Here is a 22712-nt window from a genome sequence, read left to right on the forward strand (position 1 = left end):
GTTTACACAGCAAATTAGGTTCCCATTTAACAATTTCTACTACGTTTGTTCAGTGATCTTGGTTACATTTTGCACTGTGTCTACTTTCTTATTATCAGGGCTTTGAACTGGTTCAGCCATGGCTGAGGAAACAAAATTGGAACAGACCTGAATTTTTAAAATTTAGGTGAAGCAGAATGGGAAAAATTTTGGGTCAAAGCCCTGGGATGGGAGACTCAGAAGAGGCATAGTGAGCCCTTTTAGGAGCCTTATTGGGAGATTCGATTATTGCCAGGACTGAAGAATGACACACATTCAGAGTGGCTCGAGCCACCATCTTTGAGCTGAGCACCGCTGTTTCCAACTCTGCCAGTCAGGAGATTTGGTTGCTATGCAATGTGCACACTTTCCTTGTTTTCTAAGAGGGAGATTAAGTTTCTAGCAAGGCTTCAACCCATAATTTTTGCCATTCTGCTTTATCTCATTTTAAAAATTTGGGTCTGTTTGGGTTTCACTTCATGGGCCATGACTGTTCATTATTTACATTCTAGTTGTTCTGTTTCCAGTAGTCTAGTTTCCCTGCTCCCTTGCCTTCTTATCTTTGCTTTAGAGTAAGTGTTGACCGTTTGGTCTCATACAGATGATTTTTTAAAAGAGTATAGTACTCACATATGATATTGTTTATTTTATGAGCCAGTCTGTTACTTAGCTAAAAGATGATCTCGTGGAATAGTTTTGGTTCAAGGTTTAACGAATATCTCAGGGTGATAGTCTTGGGGAGTCCTCCAGTCTCAACTGGTCCAGTAAGTCTGGACTTTTTAAAAATTTGAGTTATGTTCCAGATTTTGCTCCCATTCTATCAGGATCTATCTGTTGTGGCTATGATCAAAACAGTGAGTAGTAGTAGCCAGGCACCATCTAGTTCTTCTGGTCTCAGGGTAGATGAGATTGTGGTTCGTTCAGACTATTAGTCCTGTGGACCAGTTTCTTCTCTGGGTCTTTGGTTTTCTTCATTCTCTTTTACTCTGGAAGTGTAGAGACTAATAGTTGTATCTTAGATGGTCACTTGCAAGTTTTTAAGATGCCAGACGCTATTCCCCAAACTAGGGCATAGAACATAAATTTTACGTACTTTATTATGCCAGTTGACCAAGTTGTCCCACAAAACTATATCCTAAGCCTTCTGACCCCGTAAACCAGTCCTGTGATGTATTTAATAAGTATCTGTGTTTGTGCCTCTTATGTGCTTTATTGTATGTACGAATATGTATGGATGCATACTTACACGTGTGTATGTACATATATATACACACATACACGCCTGCATGTAGGTATGTCTATCTTAGTCCACCTGTATATATCATACATATACATACCTATACATTTGTATGCATACATGCACGCACACGTATCTACACTCCTGTTATTGTTGCAGAGTTGTACATGTCCTAGCATTTACCAAAAACATCCTTTTTTCTTGTATACTTCTTGGTGACGACATTTGCCTTCGTCAAACTCTGCATACGTCACCCACATTTGGTATTATATTTCCCATCCCTCAAAAAATGAGTGTCTACTATCTAGAGAGTGATCTCTCCCCCACCCTCCCCATCTCTGGTAACCACCAGTGAACGTTGGTTTTAGTATATCTACCTATTGTTGTCTTTTTATAATAGTGAGATCATACAGTCATTGTCATTTTGTGATTGACTTATTTCATTCAACATGTCCTCCAGTTTTATCCACATTATATTTTAAGAACTCATCATTATTCTTTATGGCTGCATAATATTCCATTATATGTATGTACTACGTTTTGTTTATCCATTCATCCATTGACAGGCGCTTAGGTTGTTTCCATCTTTTTGCTGTTGTGAATAGTGCTGCAATCAACATAGATATGCATACAGAAATAGATTTTGAAGCCAGGCAGTCTGACTCCGGAATCCATGCTCTTAACTACTCTTCTTGTAAGATAGAGATAGTGATCACACCTCTCCTACTGCACTGTTGTAAGGTACAGATGAGGGAATACATGTGTTCTCTTGACTTTTCAACCAACCCATCAGCAAATCCTGCTGGCACTGCCCTCAATGTATATCCAGAAGTGCTACCACTTCTACCACCTCCCTCCATCATGACCTCCTTGCTGTTGTCTCATCTGGGATTATTGCAGTAGACAGGTTCTAACTGGTCTTCCTGTTTCTGCTTTTGTTATCTACAATCAGCAGCCAGAGAAATCTTTGTAAAAGGTAAATCAGATCTTTACTCCTCTACTGAAAACTTTTCAGTGAACTTCCACTTCACTCAGAGTAAAAGTCAAAATCTTTACACTCTTTTGCCCTCTTTCCCTTTACTTCTTTGGTCTACCAATCTTCCTTTGCTCACTTGCTTCAGCCATGCTGGCTTCCATGCTCCTGCCTCAGGGCCTTTGCGTTTGTTGCTCCTGCTGCGTGAATGCTCTTCTGCCAAATGTCCACATGGTTTATACTCTTAGCTCCTTTGAATCTTTGCTCAAATATCATTTTTTCAGTGAGTGTTTTCCTGACCACCCTATTTTATATTGCAATAACCCCATACTCTCTAACCCACATTCCTGCTTTGTTTTTCTCCATAGCACATAAACCAGTTACCGCCAAGTCAGCTCTGATTCATGGCAACCCCATGTGTATTAGAGTAGAACTATGCTCCATAGGGTTTTTCAGTGACTGATTTTTTGGGGAGTAGATAGCCAGGCCTTTCTTCTGAGGCACTTCTGGGTAGCCTTGAACCACCAACCTTTAAATTAGCAGTCAAGCACATTAACCATTTGCACCACCCAGGGACTCCCATCCTCTGTATATTTTACTTGTTTCTCTCTCCTTGCCTCCCTCCTTCCCATTAGAATGTGTGCTTCATTGTTTGTTTTGTTTACTGCTATTTCCCCAGTGCCTAGAACAGTGCCTGGCATGTGGTATTTTTTGAATAAATAAACTGGAAACCCCTGAAGAGATTTGGGGATTATTGGTAGTGTAGCTGTCCTTCCTATTTGACATGTCATTCCTATTTGACAAATGAGAGTATCAGATCAGGTTTAAGAAGTGAATTGCTTAAGCCTAGGCAGGATTGTTAGAAGACCAGTTCAATCATTCATTCATTAAATATACAATGGGAATACAGTATTGAATGATGTTGCAGGCAAGATCCCTGCATTCGTGGAGCTTCTGTTCTAGTGGGATAACAGACGAAATATGTAAGCAAATACACAAGGTAATTTCAGATAACAGTAAGTACTGTAAAGAAATACAGTATGGTTAATGGAATGTTGATGGGAATGCAGTGACACTACTTGAGTTTGAATGTTCAAGAAAGGACTTTCTGAGGAGGAAACATTTGAATGTAGCCAAACATGGGAAGATCTAGGGGAAAAAGATTCCAGTTAGGTGGAACTACAAATGTAAAGATTCTCAGGTGAGATGAGTTTAACATGTTTGAGCTATAAGTTGGCTATGGGACAGGAGCAGAGTGAGGTAGGAGGAGAGTATAATAGGTAGACATTGGAAAGTCCAGCAGCAGAGAATCCAATTGGAGGCATGAGTGATGTAAGAAAAGCTAAAATCCACTTAGATCATTGTTTTTCCTTCCCCTCACCCCCAGTTTTGCAGCCTCCTTTGCCAGTATACAGTGGTTACTCTGTATGTCTTTCTTTTGTTTAGGGACCTCCAAGGTGTTCCTCCCTTCAAGCCCCAATCATGCTGCTGTCAGGGCATGAAGGAGAAGTGTACTGTTGCAAGTTTCACCCGAATGGATCCACCTTAGCATCTGCAGGATTTGACCGACTGATACGTAAGGCATAATTTTTGAATCTGATGTAATTGCACCCTGCTAAATAGTGATTATTTTTAAAACCTTGGATACTACAGAAGATATCTCTAAGTTTATAAGTTCTGAAGATGAGATAACATAACAAACTACGTGACTAACGTAATAAAATCAGGCATGAAAATGTTGAACGATCTTGGGTGTAGAACTTAGGGTCTGTGTGGTAGATACAGAAGGAATTATATAACTAGTTGGAAAGTGAGTTGCTCTAGCTCGAGAATATCTTCCTCCTTAAGGCAAATTTTGAACTGATTGAGCAAGACAAGAGATCTAGGCTCAACAGGTTAACATAGTTCCTGTCCACAGGGAGCCTGGTCTAGCATGGATAGAAGTTTGATGAGTGTTATTAAAGAGTAGCTGTGTAGATAATAAACAACATATATGCAATAGTTATTTTTCTGCTGGTAAAACCATTCCTAGTTTGTTTGATGAAATTAAATATATCAGTAATTCATGGATATTCTGCAGATTCTCATGCCTTCCAGATGCTTGGCCACCAGTAAGTTTTAGAATGACAGAACTAGAGCATCTAAATCAAAATGGGCAATGAAGACATATCATTCACCCTGAGGCATAGAGTTATCAGAAAAGAGCCAAAGGATTCATTTCATCTTACATTTGACTTCCTTTTCTTCTGGCATCATTTGTCCCATTGTGAGATGAAACTCCTGTCTCCCTAACAGTGTTGTGGAATGTCTATGGTGACTGTGATAACTATGCCACATTGAAGGGACACAGTGGAGCTGTGATGGAACTGCATTATAACACAGACGGCAGGTGAGTATTCTGCGTAATGGAAGGGCAACTGCTTCTCCCACTAATTTTTCTCAGCATCATTTTTTTACCTGTCACCTTGAGTTTCCTCTCTCAGGAGACCCTGCATTGTGAGTCACTACCTTATCCTTGTCATTGTCACCCCAGTAAAATATCTATTGTTCCATGTATGCAGTACATCATCTTTGTCATCTAACATATTACCAGCCCAGACAAACTTGTTTTCTTCTTAAAACATAAAGCAAATTGTGATTTTTATGTGAAGAAATTAACTTTTTTTTAAAGTAATAAAATATTTATTTTGAGAACCCCATAAAAGCAGAAAGATGAAAAAATAACCCATATTCCTACCACTCAAAAGATAATCACTGTTAACATTATGTTTCCCTCAAGTGTTTTTTCTACTTAAAACTACCTGATTTTTATATATTTGTTAGACCTGTGTACGTATATGATCTTGTCTGCTGCTTTTTTCCCTTATCCACCCAGCGTCTCTGTTTATCACAACCATTGTTTTAATGACTGCATAATTATAGAATACCTGTTGATAATATGGAAATTTGGTTATACAAAGTTAATTCCGTTGTTAGGTATTTTGGTAAATTTTTGGTTTTTTATACCTCTGACCTCTACAATCTTAGGGTGCCCTGGGTCAACTGGTATATAGCCTTTATGCATTTTTCCTATTAATATTTAAGTAAAGGAAGCGCTAAGAGACCAAAAAAAGGCTTTGATTTTTGGAGAAAGGGTTGGAGTTGCACAGCTGTCAGATCTGGAATTGCCACAGTCTGTTTTATCTTTGCAGCAGCAGGGAGTAATTACACATTTCCAGATGGAGTGTGTCTTAGGTGTAAAATGTTATGTATCACAAAGGAGTAATAAAGATTGAGAAAACTGATAGATGTATAATACATCACAGAGAGTCAGAAAAGGATGTTTCTTAAAACTTCATCGAGTAGATCTTGTAATCGGGTCTAGAGCATGAGTAGGATTTTTTAGGTAGGGTAAGGTATTCTAAGCAGAGAGAAGCATCATGTGTAAAACTGTCAGAATTTTGGCAAGTAGGAAAGATTGCTATTGTCTTCACTTAATTTCTTTTTTGTCCTTCCTCTTACCTTCTAGTATGCTCTTCTCAGCATCCACAGATAAAACTGTAGCTGTGTGGGATAGTGAGACAGGCGAGAGGGTTAAAAGACTGAAGGGACATACTTCCTTTGTGAATTCCTGTTATCCGGCCAGGAGAGGTCCCCAGCTTGTCTGCACTGGCAGTGACGATGGTACAGTTAAGGTGGGTGTTGCTGTCTGTGTGTTGCAGTTTCTGAGGTGACATAATATGAGCCTTAATCTTGCCTTCCCACCTGACTGTACCCTCTTCTCCACAACTTTGTTTCAGCAATCATTTCTCAAAACAGACACTTGAAATTTTTCTCCTTTTAAAAATAAGTTTAAAATAATAGGCAGTGTTTTAAGTACTCTACAGAATAATATTAGAACCAGAGAAGAAATTGTTATTTGGGATAGAATGGACAAACCAGGTTAGATTCTTGGCTCAGCTGTTTACTTAATTGGTTGACTTTGGACAGTGTACTTTTCTGAGCCTTGGTTTCTTAATCTTTAGAACAGTAACACTAATATATATGCTTTGCAAGGTTGTTGTGAGATTACAGAAAAAATATATAAAGCTCAATGGTGTTAGTAACACAGGATGGGAAATTAAGAATCATTTAGTCCAACCTGTCTGCATTTCAGAATCAACTGAAGAACCTGTTAAAAATGCCCAAAGATTCAGTAGGTCTGGAATGGAAATTAGAATTTTTTAACATTTCTCAAATGATTTAAATGCAGTAGGTCTCACATTTGGGAACCACTGATCTTGTCCAGCATCTTCATTTTACAAATGAGGAAAATGAGTCCTAGAAATAGTAACTTGTCTGAAGGGCACATACATGGCACAGTGCTTTGTAGTACCAACCGTTTTCTTCTTTGGCATTAATTTTGAACTCTAGGATGGTCTTTTAATGGCTGAACAGGGAGTGACTAAATCATACTAAACTTGTGACTATTGCTTTTTTAAGTGACTATACTGTTTTCATAATTAAAGGTGATGATGTAGATGTACTGGGTTATCTGCCTTATGACTTTTTTTTTAGTTGTGCTTTAGATGAAGATTTACAGAGCAAATTAGTTTTTCATTAAACAATTTATACACCTGTTGTTTTGTGACATTGGTTGCCAACCCCATGACGTGTCAACACTTCCCGACCTTGGGTTCCCCATTTCCATTTATCCCGCTTTCCTGTCCCCTCCTGCCTTCTTGTCCTTGCCCCTGGGCTGGTGTGCCCATTTAATCTTGTATACATGGTTGAGCTACATGTGTTGTTGTTTGTTTTATGGGCTTGCCTAATCCTTGGCTGAAGGCTGAACCTCAGGAGTGACTTCAGTACTGAGTTAAAAGGGTGCCTGAAGGCCATACTCTCAGGGTTTCTCCAGTCTCTGTCAGACCAGCAAGCCTGGTCTTTTTTATTTTTTTGTGAGTTTGAATTTTGTTCTACATCTTTCTCGAGCTCTATCTGGGACCCTCTATTGTGATCCCTGTCAGAATAGTCAGTGTTGGTAGTCAGACACCATCTAGTTGTGCTGGACTCAGTCTGGTGGAGGCTGTGGTACTTGTGGTCCATTAGTCCTTTGGACTAATCTTTCCCTTGTGTCTTTGGTTTTCTTCATTCTCCCTTGCTCCAGATGGGGTGGGACCAGTGGAGTATCTTAGCTGGCCATTCACAAGCTTTTAAGACGCCAGACGCTACTCACCAAAGTAGGATGTAAAACATTTTCTTTATAAACTATGTTATGCCAGTTGAGCTAGACATCCCTCGAGACCATCATCCCTAGCCCTCAGCCCAATGATTTGGTCCTTCAGGGAGTTCAGATGTGTGTATGGAGCTTCCATGACCTTGCCTTGGTATTGTGGCTTCCCCAGTATTATGTACTGTCTTACCCATCACCAAAGTTAACCACTTACGTATTTTCTATTTAGTATTTTTCCCTCCCCACCCCCCACCCCCCACTCATAACCATCAAAGATTGTTTCTTTGTGTATTTAAACCTTTTCATGACTTTTTATAGTAGTGGTCTCATACAGTATTTGTCCTTTTGTGATTGACTTATTTCACTCAGCATAATGCCCTCCAGATTCATCCATTTTGTGAGATGTTTTGCAGATTGATCATTGTTCTTCATTGTTTCATAGTATTCCATGCTTTGAGACATTTTTCTACTAAGTGGTTTCTTTGCCTTGGGGCGCATGATACTTTGCTGAGAGGAGGAATGGGTCCAAAGTTCAAAACTCTTAACGTAGGTGTACCATAGTTAGAGCCTTGTTTCCCATTGTCAGAGAAAGGTGATACCAATACAGAAAGGGGAAAAACTTGAATGAATCTTACTGTGTTGGATTCAAATTGGAAGTATCAGTGTGAATTCAATATGTAAATAGGTAGATATAGGAAAAACAGATGTACATGTCTGAGTATGTTGGTGTATGTGTATCTCTATATACATATATTGCCTAACTGTCCAGTGAGAGAGTTCAGGAGCAATAATACCTCAATAGTAATGAGCACACCTACTATCCAGGTCTTGGCCTTTAAATACCATTTACCACTAAAAGGAACTAGGGCTCCTTATTTCAGGGCTGGGGCAGGGAAGTACAAGATGAGCCTGGAATATCTTGTATGAGAAAGCAAGGGTGTGCTCAAAGAACAATGGGACGTGTCAAAACCAAAAAAAACCAATCCATTGCCATCAAGTAGATTCCTACTCATAGCAACCCTATAGAACAGAGTAGAACTGCCCCAGAGTTTCCAAAGAATGGCTGTTGGATTCGAACTGCAAACTTTTTTGTTAGCAGCCTGAGCTTTTAACCACTGCACCACCCAGGCTCCAAACATTATTGGTAATGGGACAAATCCAAATTGTGAGCCGGTTGATAAGATAGATATAGTAAAAATACATATCACCAGTGATATTTCTAAGATGCAGTGTGCACACAAACCTACATTGAGGTACGTACATTCTACTAAATAATTGTCCTATAATCTTTAGAAGTGTCAAGGTCATGAAATCCAAAGAGTCTTAGGAACTCTTCTAGGCTGAAGAAAACTAAAGAGACGTGATAACTAAATTCAACACATGGTTCTGAACTAAATCCTTTTGCTATTAAAGAGGTTATTGGGACAAATGGTGAGACTTGAATGGGATTTGAGAATCAAATGGTAGTTACATATCATTATTAAATCTTGATACTAATGGTTGTATTGAGGTTATATAGAAGAATGTCCTTGTTTATAGGAAAAGCACACAAATATTCAGGAATCATGGGGCATTAGGTCAGCAACTTACTCAATGATTTAGGCAGAAAATGTTCCTTATACTTTCAACTTTTCTGTAAATTCCTGACTATTTCAAAATAAAGATTTTTTTTAAGTGATGGTTATCTGCAACTAAGATTCTAAATTATTTTAATCAAACTTTAATTGGCTTCTATAGTTTTGGGGATGAAGATAAAGATTGATTTGGCCAAAGTAGAGAATATCTGTTCCTATGATTGTAATAAGGCTGGTAAAATGGGTGAGCTGGCTTATCAAGGCCTTGAATTCTAAGCTAAGAGGTGTGAACTTGATTCTGTAGCCAGAGGTATGGGGAGTGGTTTAGTTTTTAGGAGAAGAATGAAGCATTTTTTTTTAACCAGTTATCTTGAGTAACAACCAAAGCCCTTTTTAGCTCATGTTTCCATGAATTAAGTAGAAACTACCTTTCATCCTAAACCATAAGTATAGGGAAGAAGGGGCATCTTGTTGCAAGTCTTGCTCAGACTCTACTTGTTTACCGCAGGATTGAATTTAAGCCATGGGCTTTACTAAGATTTCATGGCTGACCCCTTTCATTTTGATGATAACCCTCTAAACTTGAAGCACAGCCTTTCTCTTCTAAATGAAATAACCTGTACTCTTTAAACAGTTCCTCATTATTTATCTTCTCAAATATGTCCGGCATTTATTGAAATGTCTCTGGGCCCTTTTTATATTGTCCACACTTTAAAAAATGTAAATTATCTTGAAAGCTGTTTATTTTTTTTCAAAGTAGAACAAAATTGTCTAGCTACAGTTGAGTATAGAGGTCTAGGGTCGTAATGGTTAATCTTCTTCCTTCTTCCCCTATTAGTATTATATCAAGCAGACATTAAAAATTAATATTTATGTTAATTTTTTAAAACAAGCATATGTTACTTTAGCGATTATAAAAAATTACCACAAATTATAATACTTTTTAAGTTAATATAGCATTAGTGTAACGGAATCAGACAATCCTAGATTCTAGTCCTTATTTTGCTGCTGACTTCCTGTTGTCCATCATCAAGTCACTTCCCTCTTTGAGCTTTAGTTTCCTCTATAAAAGATAGAGTTAAACTAGATAGTCCCAGCGTGGTAACCTTTACATTTTTTGGACCACAGTGCATGTTAAGTAATACATTTTATATGTGAGCCAGTACACACATTCTCCCTACAGTGTATATTTGTTTATGAAACAACCCATCCTAAATGTGACATTTTCTGGTATTTTCTATAATTTTTTTTTATTGAAGTATAATTCACATAATATTAAATGAGCCATTTTAAAATGTACAGTTTGTGGCTTTTAGTACATTCACAATGTCATACAACCATCACCACTATCTAATTCGAAAACATTTCCATCACTCCAAAAAGAAACCCCATACTTACTAAGCAGTCACTCGCCATTCTCCCTGCTTCTAGTCCCTGCAACCACTAATCATCTTTCTGTTTCTATGGATTTACATATTCTGTACATCTCATAAAAATGAAATTATACACTATGTGACCTTTTGTTTCTGGCTTTCGGTTAGCATAATGTTTTTTAAAAATGGCATGGCAGCAGTGTCAGACCACATCCTCTAATTTTACAAGTGGAGGAGAGAGACTCAAGATCAGAATCAGCCCAAAGCTGATGCCTATGAGGTAGAGGTCAGACATAGCTCCTCTCTCCAACCTTTTTACCAATTCTAACACCAGCCGTCCCTCCCATTGGCACTTCTTTGCTGGGTTCAGTAATTCATTGCAATGACCACACACAACTCATACATCATACTCACTATTATGAGGTTTATTAGGAAAGTAACAGGTTACAATTCAGGATCAGGAACGACTCAGGTTACAGTTCTTAGATCAGGACAGCTTCTACTCCAGCCATGCCTGCAGGCAGACCTCTGCTGCAAGGCCCTGCTTGGGCCTGGGCCCTGGTGCTCCGCCTCCAGAGAAGAGGCTCCTCTCAGCCCCCTCAGGACAGGCCTCCTCCCTTGGCCCTCAACCATCAGCCTGGCCTCTGCCCCAGATGGGCAAGTGTTACAAAGCTCTTAGCTCTGCGAGTAAGTGCCGGAAGGAACCCCACTCCACCAAGAAGCCTCCTGCCCGAAGGCACTCAGCTCTCTCACTTTATGGGTCAGCATGCCCTCTGTAGGTACTTGCCTTACTCCATAGGCTGAGAAGCCCATCACATCTTCTCCTGCCAGTCTCCTGGTTCTGCTGCTGCCGTTTCTGCTTGCTGCCGCTTCTTGCTGTCTCTGGTGTTACAGCTCTGTCTGTCTCCTAGATCTAGGAAGTTTTCTTAGCACACGGACCCCTGGTCCAAAGGGTGTGTTCCACCCCTGGCTATTTTTCTTTTTGATGGTAGTGAACTTCTCTTCCTTGCTTCTAGGATGAGCTCATTTTAAGCCTAGTGGGATGTCAAAACTGACTAATCCCCTCATTAGGGTTCCATACAAATTATTTGCTGACCTATCCCCTTGGTGGGCCACAAGCACCTTATTTGCATAGTCCAACCCAATCATTGTGGGGAAATCACAAAGACTATGGCTGTTGTTACGTGCCATCGAGTCGGTTCTGACTCATAGTGACCCTATGTACAACAGAACGAAACACTGCCTGGTACTGCGCCATCCTCACAATCACTGTTATGTTTGAGCCCATTGTTGTAGCCACCGTGTCAGTCCATCTCATTGAGAGTCTTCCTCTTTTTCTCTGACCCTCTACTTTTGGTTTTCTATCTCTAGGTCTTTGCACATGTCATTATCATACTCTACTTTGTCTTCTTAAGCTGCCCTTTGCAATTTTCTGTTCAGCTCTTTTACTTCATCATTTCTTCCATTTGCTTTAGCTACTTGATGTTCAAGAGCAAATTTCACAGTCTCTTCTGACATCCATTTTGGTCTTTTCTTTCTTTTCTATCTTTTTAATGACCTCTTGCTTTCTTCATGTATAGTGTCCTTGATATCATTCCACAACTCATCTGGTCTTCAGTCATTAGTGTTCAGCATATCAAATCTATTCTTGAAATGATCTCTACATTCAGGTGGGATATTCTAAAGGTCGTACTTCGGCTCCTGTGGACTTTTTTTCACCTTCAACTTGAACTTGCATATGAGCAGTTGATAGGTTGTTCCACAGTTGGGCCCTGGCCTTGTTCTGACTGATGATATTGAGCTTTTCTACTGTCTCTTTCCACAGATGTAGTCAGTTTGTTTCCTGTGTATGCCATCTGGTGTGGTCCATATGTATAGTTGCCGTTTATGTTGTTGAAAAAAGTTATTTGCAATTAAGAAGTCATTGGTCTTGCAAAATTTTATCATGCGATCTCCGGCATCATTTCTATCACCAAGGCTATATTTTTCAACTACTGCTCCTTCTTCTCTGTTTCGAACTTTCACATTACAATCACCAATAATTATAAATGCATCCTGCTTGCATGTTCAATCAATTTCAGACTTACAGAAGTTGATAAAAATCTTCAGTTTCTTCATCTTCGGCCTTAGTGGTTGGTACATAAATTTGAATAATAATCATATTAACTGGTCTTCCTTGTAGTCATATAGATATTATCCTATCACTGACAACATTGTGCTTCAGGATAGATCTTGAAATGTTCTTTTTGATGATGAATGCAACACCATTCCTCTTCAAGTTGTCATTCCTGGCATAGTAGACCATATGATTGTCCAATTCAAAATGGCCAATACCAGTCCATCTCAGTTCACTAATGGCTAGGATATCGATGTTTATATGTTCCGTTTCATTTTTGATGATTTCCAATTTTCCTAGATTCATACTTTGTACATTCCGTGTTCTGATTGTTAGTGGATGCTCGCAGCTGTTTCTTCTCATTTTGAGTTGTGTCACATCAGCAGATGAAGGTCCCAAAAGCTTGACTCCATCCACATCATTAAGATCGACTCTACTTTGAGGAGGCAGCTCTTCCCCAGTTGTATTTTGAGTGCCTTCCAACCTGAGGGGCTCATCTTCTGGCACCATATCAGACAATGTTCTGCTGCTATTCATAACGTTTTCACTGGCTAATTCTTTTCAGACATAGACTGCCAGGTCCTTCTTCCTAGTCTGTCTTAGTCTGAAAGCTCAGCTGAAACCTGGCTGCCATGGGTGACCCTGCTGGTATTTGAATACCGATGGCATAGCTTCCAGCATCACAGCAACACACAAGCCCCCACAATACAACAAACTGACATATGCATGGGGAAGGACAATGACTGGAAGGGCCGTATTAAGTAATTCACCACACTGCATGTTTTCTAGGTTCATGCCTGTTGTAGCATGTATCAATACTTTATCTCTATGGCTGAATAATATTCCATTGTATGGCTATACCATATTTTGTATATCCGTTCAGTTGATGGATGTTTGAGTTGTTTCCACTTTTTTGCTTTATGAATAGGATAGAATTGCTGGGTCATATAATAGTTCTATATTAAATTTTTGAGGAACCACTAAACTTTTCCACAGTGTTTTCCACAGTGGCTGCACCTTTTTATATTACCACCAACAATATATGAGGAGCAGTGTATGTTGTTTTTGTTGTTAGGTGTCATTGAGCGGTCTCTGGCTCATAGCAACCCTACATCTAACAGAATAAAACGTTGCCTGGTCCTGTGCCATCCTCAAAATAGTAGGTAGGTATGTTTGAGCTCATTGTTGCAGCTACTGTGTCATTCCATCTCATTTAGGGTCTTCCTCTTTTTTGCTGACTCTCTGCTTTACCAAACACGATGTCCTTCTCTAGAATTCGACCATACTGAGATAACACGTTCTCCATTCTCTCTTCTAAGGAGCATTCTGGCTGTACTTCCTCCAATATAGATTTATTTGTTCTTCTGGCAGTCCATGGTATAGTCAGTATTCTTCACCAACACCGTAATTCAAAGGCATCAATTCTATGTGGTTTTCCTTATTCATTGTCCAGTTTTCACATGCATATGAGGCAATTGAAAATACCATGTCTTGGGTCAGGTGCACCTTAGTCATCAAACTGACATCTTTGCTTTTTAACACTTTAAAGAGGTCTTTTGCAGCAAATTTTCCCAATGCAGTAATACATTGTTTGATTTCTTGACTGCTGCTTCTATCTATGGGCATTGACTGTTGAACCAAGTAAAATGAAATCCTTAACAACTACGGTCTTTTCTCTGTTTAACATGAAGTTGCTGTGAAGGTTTTTGTTTTCTTTACGTTGATGTGTAGTCCATACTGAAGGCTGTAATCTTTGATCTTCGTCTATAAGTCCTTCTAAGTGTTTCAGGTTATCTTCAACAATATTTGAGGAGCAAAGTATAAGAGTTCCAGTTTCTTCACATTCTCACCAGTATTGTTATTTTCCATTTGTTTAGTTTGGTTTGGTTTTTAATTAAAGCCATCCTAGTGGATATGAAAGAGGGTAGTGGTTCAGTGATAGAATTCTCACCTGCTATGCGAGAGACCCAGGTTTAATTCCCAGCCAGTGCACCTCAAGTGCAGCCACCACTTGTCTGTCAGTGGAGGCTTGTGTGTTGCTGTGATGCTGAACAGGTTTCAGCAGAGCTTCCAGACTGAAACTGACTAGGAAGAAAGGCCTGGCGATCTACTTCTGAGAATTCAGCCAGTGAAAACCCTATGGATCACAACTTGAGGAATGTAATCATTGTCACTGAATTGTACATGTTGAAATTGTTGAGTTGGTGTATGTCCTGCTCTATATTTTCAACAATAACAACAAAAAAATAAACTATGGATCACCGCGGTCCTTTTATTTCTTTTTCTTGCCTAAATGCCCTGGCTAGAACTTTCAGTATAATGTTATATAGAAGTGGAAAGAGTGAACTTGTTCTTATTTTGTTCCTTAGGGGGAAAGCCTTCAGTCTTTCATCATTAAGTATGATGTTAACGGTTGGTTTTTCTTAAATATTTTTGTCAGGTTGAGGACGTTCTCTTCTAGTCCTAGTTTGTTTGTTGTTTTTATCATGAAAGGGCATTGGATTTTCTCAGATACTTTTACTACATCAATTAAAATGATCATGTGGTAGATTTTTCACCTTCTATTAATATGGTATAGTGCAATGATTAGTTTTCATATGCTGGACCACCCTTGAATTCTTAGAATAAGTTCCACTTTGTAGTGGTATATAATCCTTTTACTGTGCTGCTGGATTTGGTTTGCTAGTATGTTATTGAGGATTTCTGCATCTATATTCATAAGAAAGGTTGGTCTGTAGTCTTTTATTGTGATGTCTTTGTCTGGCTTTGGTATCCAGGTAATACCGGCCTCTTGCAATGAGTTAGAAAGTGTCTCCTATCCTTCGGAATAGTTTGAGAAGGATTGGTGTTAATTCTTTAAGCATTTGGTAGAATTTACTAGTGGAAGCTATCTAATGGAGTTTTAGCTGGAAGTATTTTGTTTACTGATTAAATCTCTAGCTGAGTCAGTTAGGTAGTTTCTGTGTTTCTAGGGATTTGTCCATTTTATTGGGATTATCTAATTTGTTGGTGGGCATACAGTTGTTCATAGTAGTCTTTTATAATCCTTTTCATTTCTGTAAGGTTGATAGTAATGCCCCTACCTTGATTCCTAATTTTAGTAATTTGCATCTTCTCTCTCTCTCTCTTTTTTTTTTTTGGTCTTGATCAGTTTAGCTAAAGGTTTGTCAATTTTGTTGATCTTTTCAAAGAACCAACTTTTGGCTTCACTGACTTTTTTTTTTAGTTCTCTATTTCATTTATCTCTGCTCTAATCTTTATTTTCTTTCCTTCTGCTGGCTTTTGAGTTAGTTTGCTCTTCTTTTCTAATTCCTTAAGGCAGGAATTTAGGTTACTGATTTGAAATCTTTCTTCCTTTTCAATGTAGGCATTTACAGCTGTAAATTTCCCTCTGGGCATTGCTTTCTCTGTATCCCATAAGTTTTCTGCGTCCCATAAGTTTTGGTGTGTTGTGTTTTCATTTTCATTCCTCTCAAAATTTTTTTTTAATTTCCCTTGTAATTTTTTCTTTGTTCTGTTGGTTGTTTAAGAGTTTGCTTAATTTCCACGTATTTGTGAATTTTCCAGAGATCTTTCTGCTGTTGATTTCTTATTTTATTCCATTGTGGTCAGAGAAGATACTTTGTATGACTTTAGTCTTTTGAAATTTATTCATACCTGTTTTGTGGCCTAATCTATAGTCTATCCTGGAGGATGTTCATGTGCACTAGAGAAGAGTGAGTATTCTGTTGTTGTTGGATAGAGTGTTCTATAGATAGCTATTGGTTTATAGTGTTGTTTGAGTTTTCTGTTTCCATCTTTCTTTTTTGTTTAGTTGTTCTATTTATTATTGAAAGCGGGGTGTTGAAATCTCTATTATTGTTGAACTCTCTGTATTGTTGTTGCTGTTGTGTGCCATCAGGTCTGTTCCAACTCATAGTGACGCCATGTGACACAGTAGAACTGCTCCATAGGGTTTTCTAGGCTATAATCTTTATGGGAGCAGATTGCCACATCTTTCTCCCACAGAGCCACTGGGTGGGTTCGAACTACCTACCTTTCTGATAGCAGCAAAGCACTTTACCATTGCACCACCAACGCTCCCTTGAACTGTCTATATCTCCCATCAATTCTATTAGTTTTTGCTTCATATATTTTAGGGTTCTGTTGTTAGGGGAATATATGTTTATAATTGTTACCTCTTCTTGATGGATTAACCCTTTTATCATTTTATAATGTGCTTGTAACATTTTTTTAAATGTCTATTTTGTCTGGTGTTAGTATAAATACTCACTGTTTGCATTAAATATCTTTTTCTGTCCTTTCACTTTAAACCTGTTTGTGTCTTTGAATTTGAAGTGCATCTCTTGTGGACAACATATTGCTGGACCTATTTTTTTAATCCATTTTACCAATGTCTACCTTTTAATTGGAGGATTTAGTCCATTTACATTTAATTTAGGTGCTCTGGTAGCACAACGGTTAGCTGCCCAAACTGCTAATTGAAAGGCTAGAGGTTCAGACCCACTCAGCAGCTCCGTGGGAGAAAAAGCTGGTGATCTGCTCCCTTACACCTAAGAACACATTTAATTTAATTACTGAGAAGAAAGGACTTCTACCAGTTTGCTGTTTGCTTTCTATATGTCATATCTGTCTTGTTCAATTCCTCAATTCCTGCCTTCTTTTGTATTAAGATATTTTCTAGTGTACTATTATGATTCCCTTCTCATTTCTTTTCAGGAGCCCTGGTGGCTCAGTGGTTAAGCATTAGGTTGCTAACCAAAAGATCAGCAGTTTGAATCCACCAGCCACTCCTTGGAAACCTTATGGGACAGTTCTACTCTGTCCTGTAGCGTCACTGTAAGTCAGAACCAACTCAATGGCAATGAGTTTTTTTGGTTTTCTCATTTCTTTTACTATATACTTTTTAGTTATTTTCTTAACAGTTACCTCGGGATTACAATTAACATTTTCATCTGTAACCAGGGCTTTGAACCAGTTCTTTCCAGTTCAGTCGTGTCTGAGGAAGCAAAATCGGAACAGGCCCAAATTTTAAAAAATTGGGTGAACCAGTATGGGGAAAATAATGAGTCAAAGCCCTGCTAGAAACCTGATCTCTCTATTAGAAAACAAGGGTAATGTACATGTTGCATAGCAACCAAATCTCTTGCTTATTGGATTTTGAGCAGAGTTGGAAACAGTGGTGCCCCGCTCAAAGATGACAGCCGACCACACTGCTTTGAATGTGTGTCACTCTCCACAGTCCTGCCAATCATCCAGCCTCACACATCAGTCTCCTGAAAGGGCTCACTATGCCTCTTCCGAGTCTCGCATTCCAGGACTTGGACCCGTAACTTTTCATATTTCATTTATCGTTCCTGATCACCCTAATTTTAAAAATTCAGTTCCGATTTTACTTCATCAGCCATGGCTGAACTGGTTCAGAGCCCTGTTTATGACAGTCTAATTTGAATTAAGGAGCGCTGGTGGCGCAGCGCACAGCTACTAACAAAGGTTGTTGGTTCGAACCCACCCAGCAGTTCTGCAGGAGAAAGACCTGGTGATCTGTTCCTTTAAAGATTATAGCCTAGAAAACCCTATGGAGCAGTTCTGGTCTGTCACATGTAGTCACTATGAGTAGAAATCAGCTTGATGGCACCTAACAATAATAGTTTGAATTAATACCAATGTAAGTTACATAGTATACACAAACTTTCTTCATATATACCTCCATCCCACCCGTTTTATGTTGTTATTATTACATATGCACACCAATTAAACCTTTATACATTGTACGAGCTTTAACACAGATTTACAATTATTGTTTTATGTAGTTGTCTTTTAAGTCATAAAGGAAAAAGAAAGTAGTTAAGATCGAGAAATACATTAGTACTGACTTTATATTTACCTATGTGGTTATCTTTGCTGTTGGTGTTGCGTGTTATCGAGTCGATTCTGACTCATAGCAATCCTATAGGGCAGAGTAGAACTGCCTCATAGGGTTTCCAAGGAGTGGCTGGTGGGTTGGAACTGCCAACCTTTTGTTTAACAGCCAAACTCTTACCACTGGGCCACCAGGGCTCCAAACTTTGCCGTAAACTCTTAGTTTTCTTTCTCCTTTCACTCTTTAATAGTGGTCTTTATTTCTTTGTATGGATTCGAGTTAATGTCTAATGTCCTTTCATTTCAGTCTGAAGGACTCTTTGCTGTTGTTGTTGAGAATATGTACAGCTAAACATGCACCAACTCAACAGTTTCTACATGTATAATTCAGTGACGTGATTATGTTCTTCAAGTTGTGCCACCATTCTCACCTTCCTTTTCTGAGTTATTCCTTTCTCAATAACATAAACTCACTGCCCTCTAAGGTTCCTATCTAATCTTTCCAGTTGCTGTTGTAAAACTGATACCATATAGATAGTTCTTAGAAGAGCATAATACTGGAGGTAGACATTTTTTACTAGTTAAGCTAAACTATTGTTTGGTTTTAAGAAGACTCCAGGTGGTATTTTTAGTTTAAGGTTTAAAGATTATCTCAGAGGCTAAAGGTGCACAGCAGCCCAGGGACAAGGACTAGAAGGCAGGAGGAGACAGGAAGGCTGGTAATAGGGAACCCAAGGTCAAGAGTGTTGACATGTTGTGGGGTTGTTAACCAGTGTCATAAAACAATATGTGTACTAACTGTTTGATGAGAAACTAGTTTGTTCTGTAAACCTTCATCTAAAGTACAATAAAAATAAATAAATAGAAAAAAATAAAAAGATTATCTCAGAACGTAGTTTCGGGGGTTCATCCAGCCTCCATTGCTCCAGAAAGTCAGGAGTTCATGAGAATTTGAAGTTCTGTTCTGTATATTCCACCTTTTGATCTAGATTCTTCTGTAGAATCTCTGATCGAGATATTCAATAATGGTATCCGGGTAGCATCCAGTTCTTCTGGTCTCATAGCGAAAGAGGCAGTCGTTCATGGACGCAATTAACCGCACATTCCGTATCCTCCTCCTATTCCTGACTCTTCTTCCTCTGTTGCTCTGAGTGAATAGAGACCCATTTTTGTGCCTTGGATGGCCACTTGCAAGCTTTTAAGACCCCAGGAACTACGCAACAAACTAGGAGGTATAACAGAAGCATTACTGAAGGACTCTTTTTAGCATTCTTGTAGGGAAGATCTAGTGGTAATAAACTTCCTCGAGTTTTATTTATCTGACAATATCTTAATTTCATCTTTTTTTTTTAATTGTGCTTTAGGTGAAGGTTTACAGAGCAAATTAGTTTCTCATTAAACAGTTAATACACATATTATTTTGTGACATTGGTTGCCAACCCCAGAACATGTCAACACTCTCCCTTTCTCGACCTTGGGTTCCCCATTACCAATTTTCATGTGCCCTCCTGCCTTCTCATCCTTGCCCCTGTGCTGGTGTGCCTATTTAGTCTTGCTTTGCTTTATGGGCCTGTCTAATCTTTGGCTGAAGGGTGAACCTTAGGAGTGGCTTCAGTACTAAATTAAAAGGGTGTGCAGGGACCATACTCTTGGGGTTTCTCGAGTGTCTGTCAGACCAGTAAGTCTGGTCTTTTTTTGTGAGTTAGAATGTTGTTCTATATTTTTCTCTAGCTCTGTCCAGGACCCTCTATTGTGATCCCTATCAGAGCAGTCGGTGATGGTCGCTGGGCACCATCTAGTTGTGCTAGACTCAGTCTGGTGGAGGCTGTGGTAGTTGTGGTCCATTAGTCCTATGGGCTAATCTTTCCTTTGTGTCTTTGGTTAGTTTCTTCATCATTTTTGAAGGATACCTTTGCTGGATATAAATTTCTTGGTGGACAGTTTTTGTTTCTTTGTTTTTATTTTTTCCCAGTGCTTTGAATATGTCACCCCACTCACTTCTGGTCTCCATGGCTTTTAATGAAAAATCAGCTGTTAATCTTATTGATGGTCCCTTATACATGATGAGTCGCTTTTCACTTGATGCTTTCAGGATTCTCTCTTTGTGTTTTGCTTTTAACAGTATGATTATGTGTCTTGTGGTGGCTGTCTTTTGAGTTTATGCCACTTGGAGATCATTGAACTTCTTAGATATGTAGATTCATGTCTTTCAGCATATTTGGGAAGTTTCTGAAGATCATTTCTTCATATATTCTTTCTGTCCCATTTTCGCTTTCTTTCCATGGAACTCCCATTACGTATATGTTGGCATGCTTGATGGTGTCCCACCAGGTCTCTTAGACTCTCTTCATTTTTCTTTGTTCCTTCTTCTTTCTGCTTCTCAAACTGAGTAATCTCAGTTGAGATTAATCTCTGGAACCTAAAAAGCTCCCAGTCTTTGCAGAAAGATCGTGTGTGTTTGTGTGTGTGTGTGTGTGTGTGTGTGTTTGTTTGGGGGCACACCTTCAACACTCACCCAGGCAGTTTACAACACTGCCTTAGATTTCCCTTCCTGCTAGTGCACTTGAAGGTCAACCAGAAGTGAGAGCTTTCAGCCTTCTCAAGTCTCTTCTGAGTATTCGCCCAGCCCTGGGCATGCCTTTCGAGATTACCAGTAAAATATGTGAACTTTTCAAAACCTTTATTTCCAAAGCATCTCATTCCCCATCCTTTTCTTCCTAGTTTTGGTTTGTCTGTTGTTTACATGTTATCAGGAGGGATCAGTCCCAGGAGAAGGACATCATGCTTGGTAGAGGGTCAACGAAAAACAGGAAGACCCTCAACAAGATGGATTGACACGATGGGCTCAAATATAGCAACAATTGTGATTGTGAGAATGACACAGGACTGGGCAGTGTTGCGTTCAGCCAACTCCACGGCACCTAAAAACAACAACAACATTGTTTGCCCCAACAGTTATCCCTTGCCCCAGGCAGCAGCTGCTAATATGTTTGCCTTTAAATGCGTATGACAAATGCTGTACCCTTCCCCTATCTCCCTTTGGAGAGTTTTAATTTAGGCACAATAAAGGCAAGACTTTTGAGCTGGTCTTTCAGGGAGCCAGACCAGTGCAAAGAAATAACCAAAACCTCTTTGAAAATGAGATCCGTTCTGCTCCTTCCGGTAGTGGTGTTGTTGTGTGTCGTCTAGTGAATTCTGACTCACAGTGACCCTATATGACAGGGTAGAACTGCCTCATAGTATTTCCTAGATTGTGATCTTTACAGGAGTAGATCACCAGGTTTTTTCTCCCGTGGAGCAGCTGGTGGGTTCAAACTGCCAATCTTTGGGTTAGCAGCCAAGCGCTTAACTATTTGTGCCGTTCGGGCTCCTTTTGGAGTTCTCTACTCCTCCATTTTCACTGACATATCCTCCTTTATAATGTTGAGTTTTTTCGTTTGTTTGTTTAATGTAGCTTGCAGCACACTCATGAGTTAGGGTCTGCAGTTTGAAAAACACTGGTCTAATATCCTTGCTGTCCTAAAAATATACAAACTAAGCAGGACTCCACTCTAAGACGTGTTAATTAACTATGTTTGTTTAAACTTTAACAGAGGAATCTGCAAATATAACTGAAGTGATTTATTCCACCACCCTTTTCATATATGTTGGCAAAATTTGTGGCTTCTTCTTACCATGTATGTTATCAGAATATCCAGAAAAGTTTCTCAGTGGGGCCCCTTTTTAGTGATGTGCTCACCTCCACAAAGTCCTTAGACTTCAGAATGTACTGTCCAGTTACATCTTAGAGTGATGTTACTAACAGACTCCTGTTCCTTTGTTTCAGCTTTGGGATATCCGTAAGAAAGCAGCCATCCAAACATTTCAAAACACCTACCAGGTGTTAGCTGTGACCTTCAATGACACAAGTGATCAGATTATTTCTGGTGGCATAGACAATGATATCAAGGTATGTTTGATGCTTAATCATTCCCTCTCACCTTTTTCTACTCACAGAGGTGAATCTTTTCAAACTTCTGAGATTGTGGTAGCTTTGTACTTAATACCTGTTGAAGGAGGATAGTAACTTGGAACTTCCTTTGTCTCCTATCCTCATTGACTTCCTAAATCAAAGGTTGCGTTGCAACTCATATAAATGCCTTTAGGGACCAGGCAGGTAATGTGAAATCCCTGAGTGAGGACTATGTGGAAATGAAGAGTGCAATCCCTGCCTAAAGACATTCGAAATCAATTTTTAAAAAACTGTTCTGTCCTAAGCCCCATAAAACCAAATGAGACTAACGAGGCACAGCAGTCCAGGGACAACAGCCAGAAGGCAGAAGGGGACAGGAAAGCTGGTGATAGGGAACCCAAGGTTGAGTAAGGATA

The 22712-nt window shown here is 39.1% G+C and overlaps 1 protein-coding gene across 2 annotated transcripts in view; it reads left to right on the top strand.

Annotated features, from left to right (window-relative positions):
* SNRNP40 (small nuclear ribonucleoprotein U5 subunit 40) overlaps nucleotides 1-22712 on the top strand; it is a 41048-nt gene that overhangs the window by 1349 nt on the left and 16987 nt on the right. For both annotated transcript variants that reach the window (XR_002823257.1, XM_004372026.2), the window contains exons 2-5: nucleotides 3675-3804; nucleotides 4524-4617; nucleotides 5737-5902; nucleotides 22171-22293. Coding sequence is in view for 1 of the 2 variants with exons in the window: in XM_004372026.2 (XP_004372083.1) it covers nucleotides 3675-3804; nucleotides 4524-4617; nucleotides 5737-5902; nucleotides 22171-22293 (513 nt within the window). In the remaining variant the exon portion in view is untranslated. The remainder of the gene's footprint in view (nucleotides 1-3674; nucleotides 3805-4523; nucleotides 4618-5736; nucleotides 5903-22170; nucleotides 22294-22712) is intronic.

This window comes from Trichechus manatus, unplaced genomic scaffold, assembly GCF_000243295.1.
Source record: "Trichechus manatus latirostris isolate Lorelei unplaced genomic scaffold, TriManLat1.0 scaffold00015, whole genome shotgun sequence".
Classification (NCBI taxonomy): Eukaryota; Metazoa; Chordata; class Mammalia; order Sirenia; family Trichechidae; genus Trichechus; species Trichechus manatus.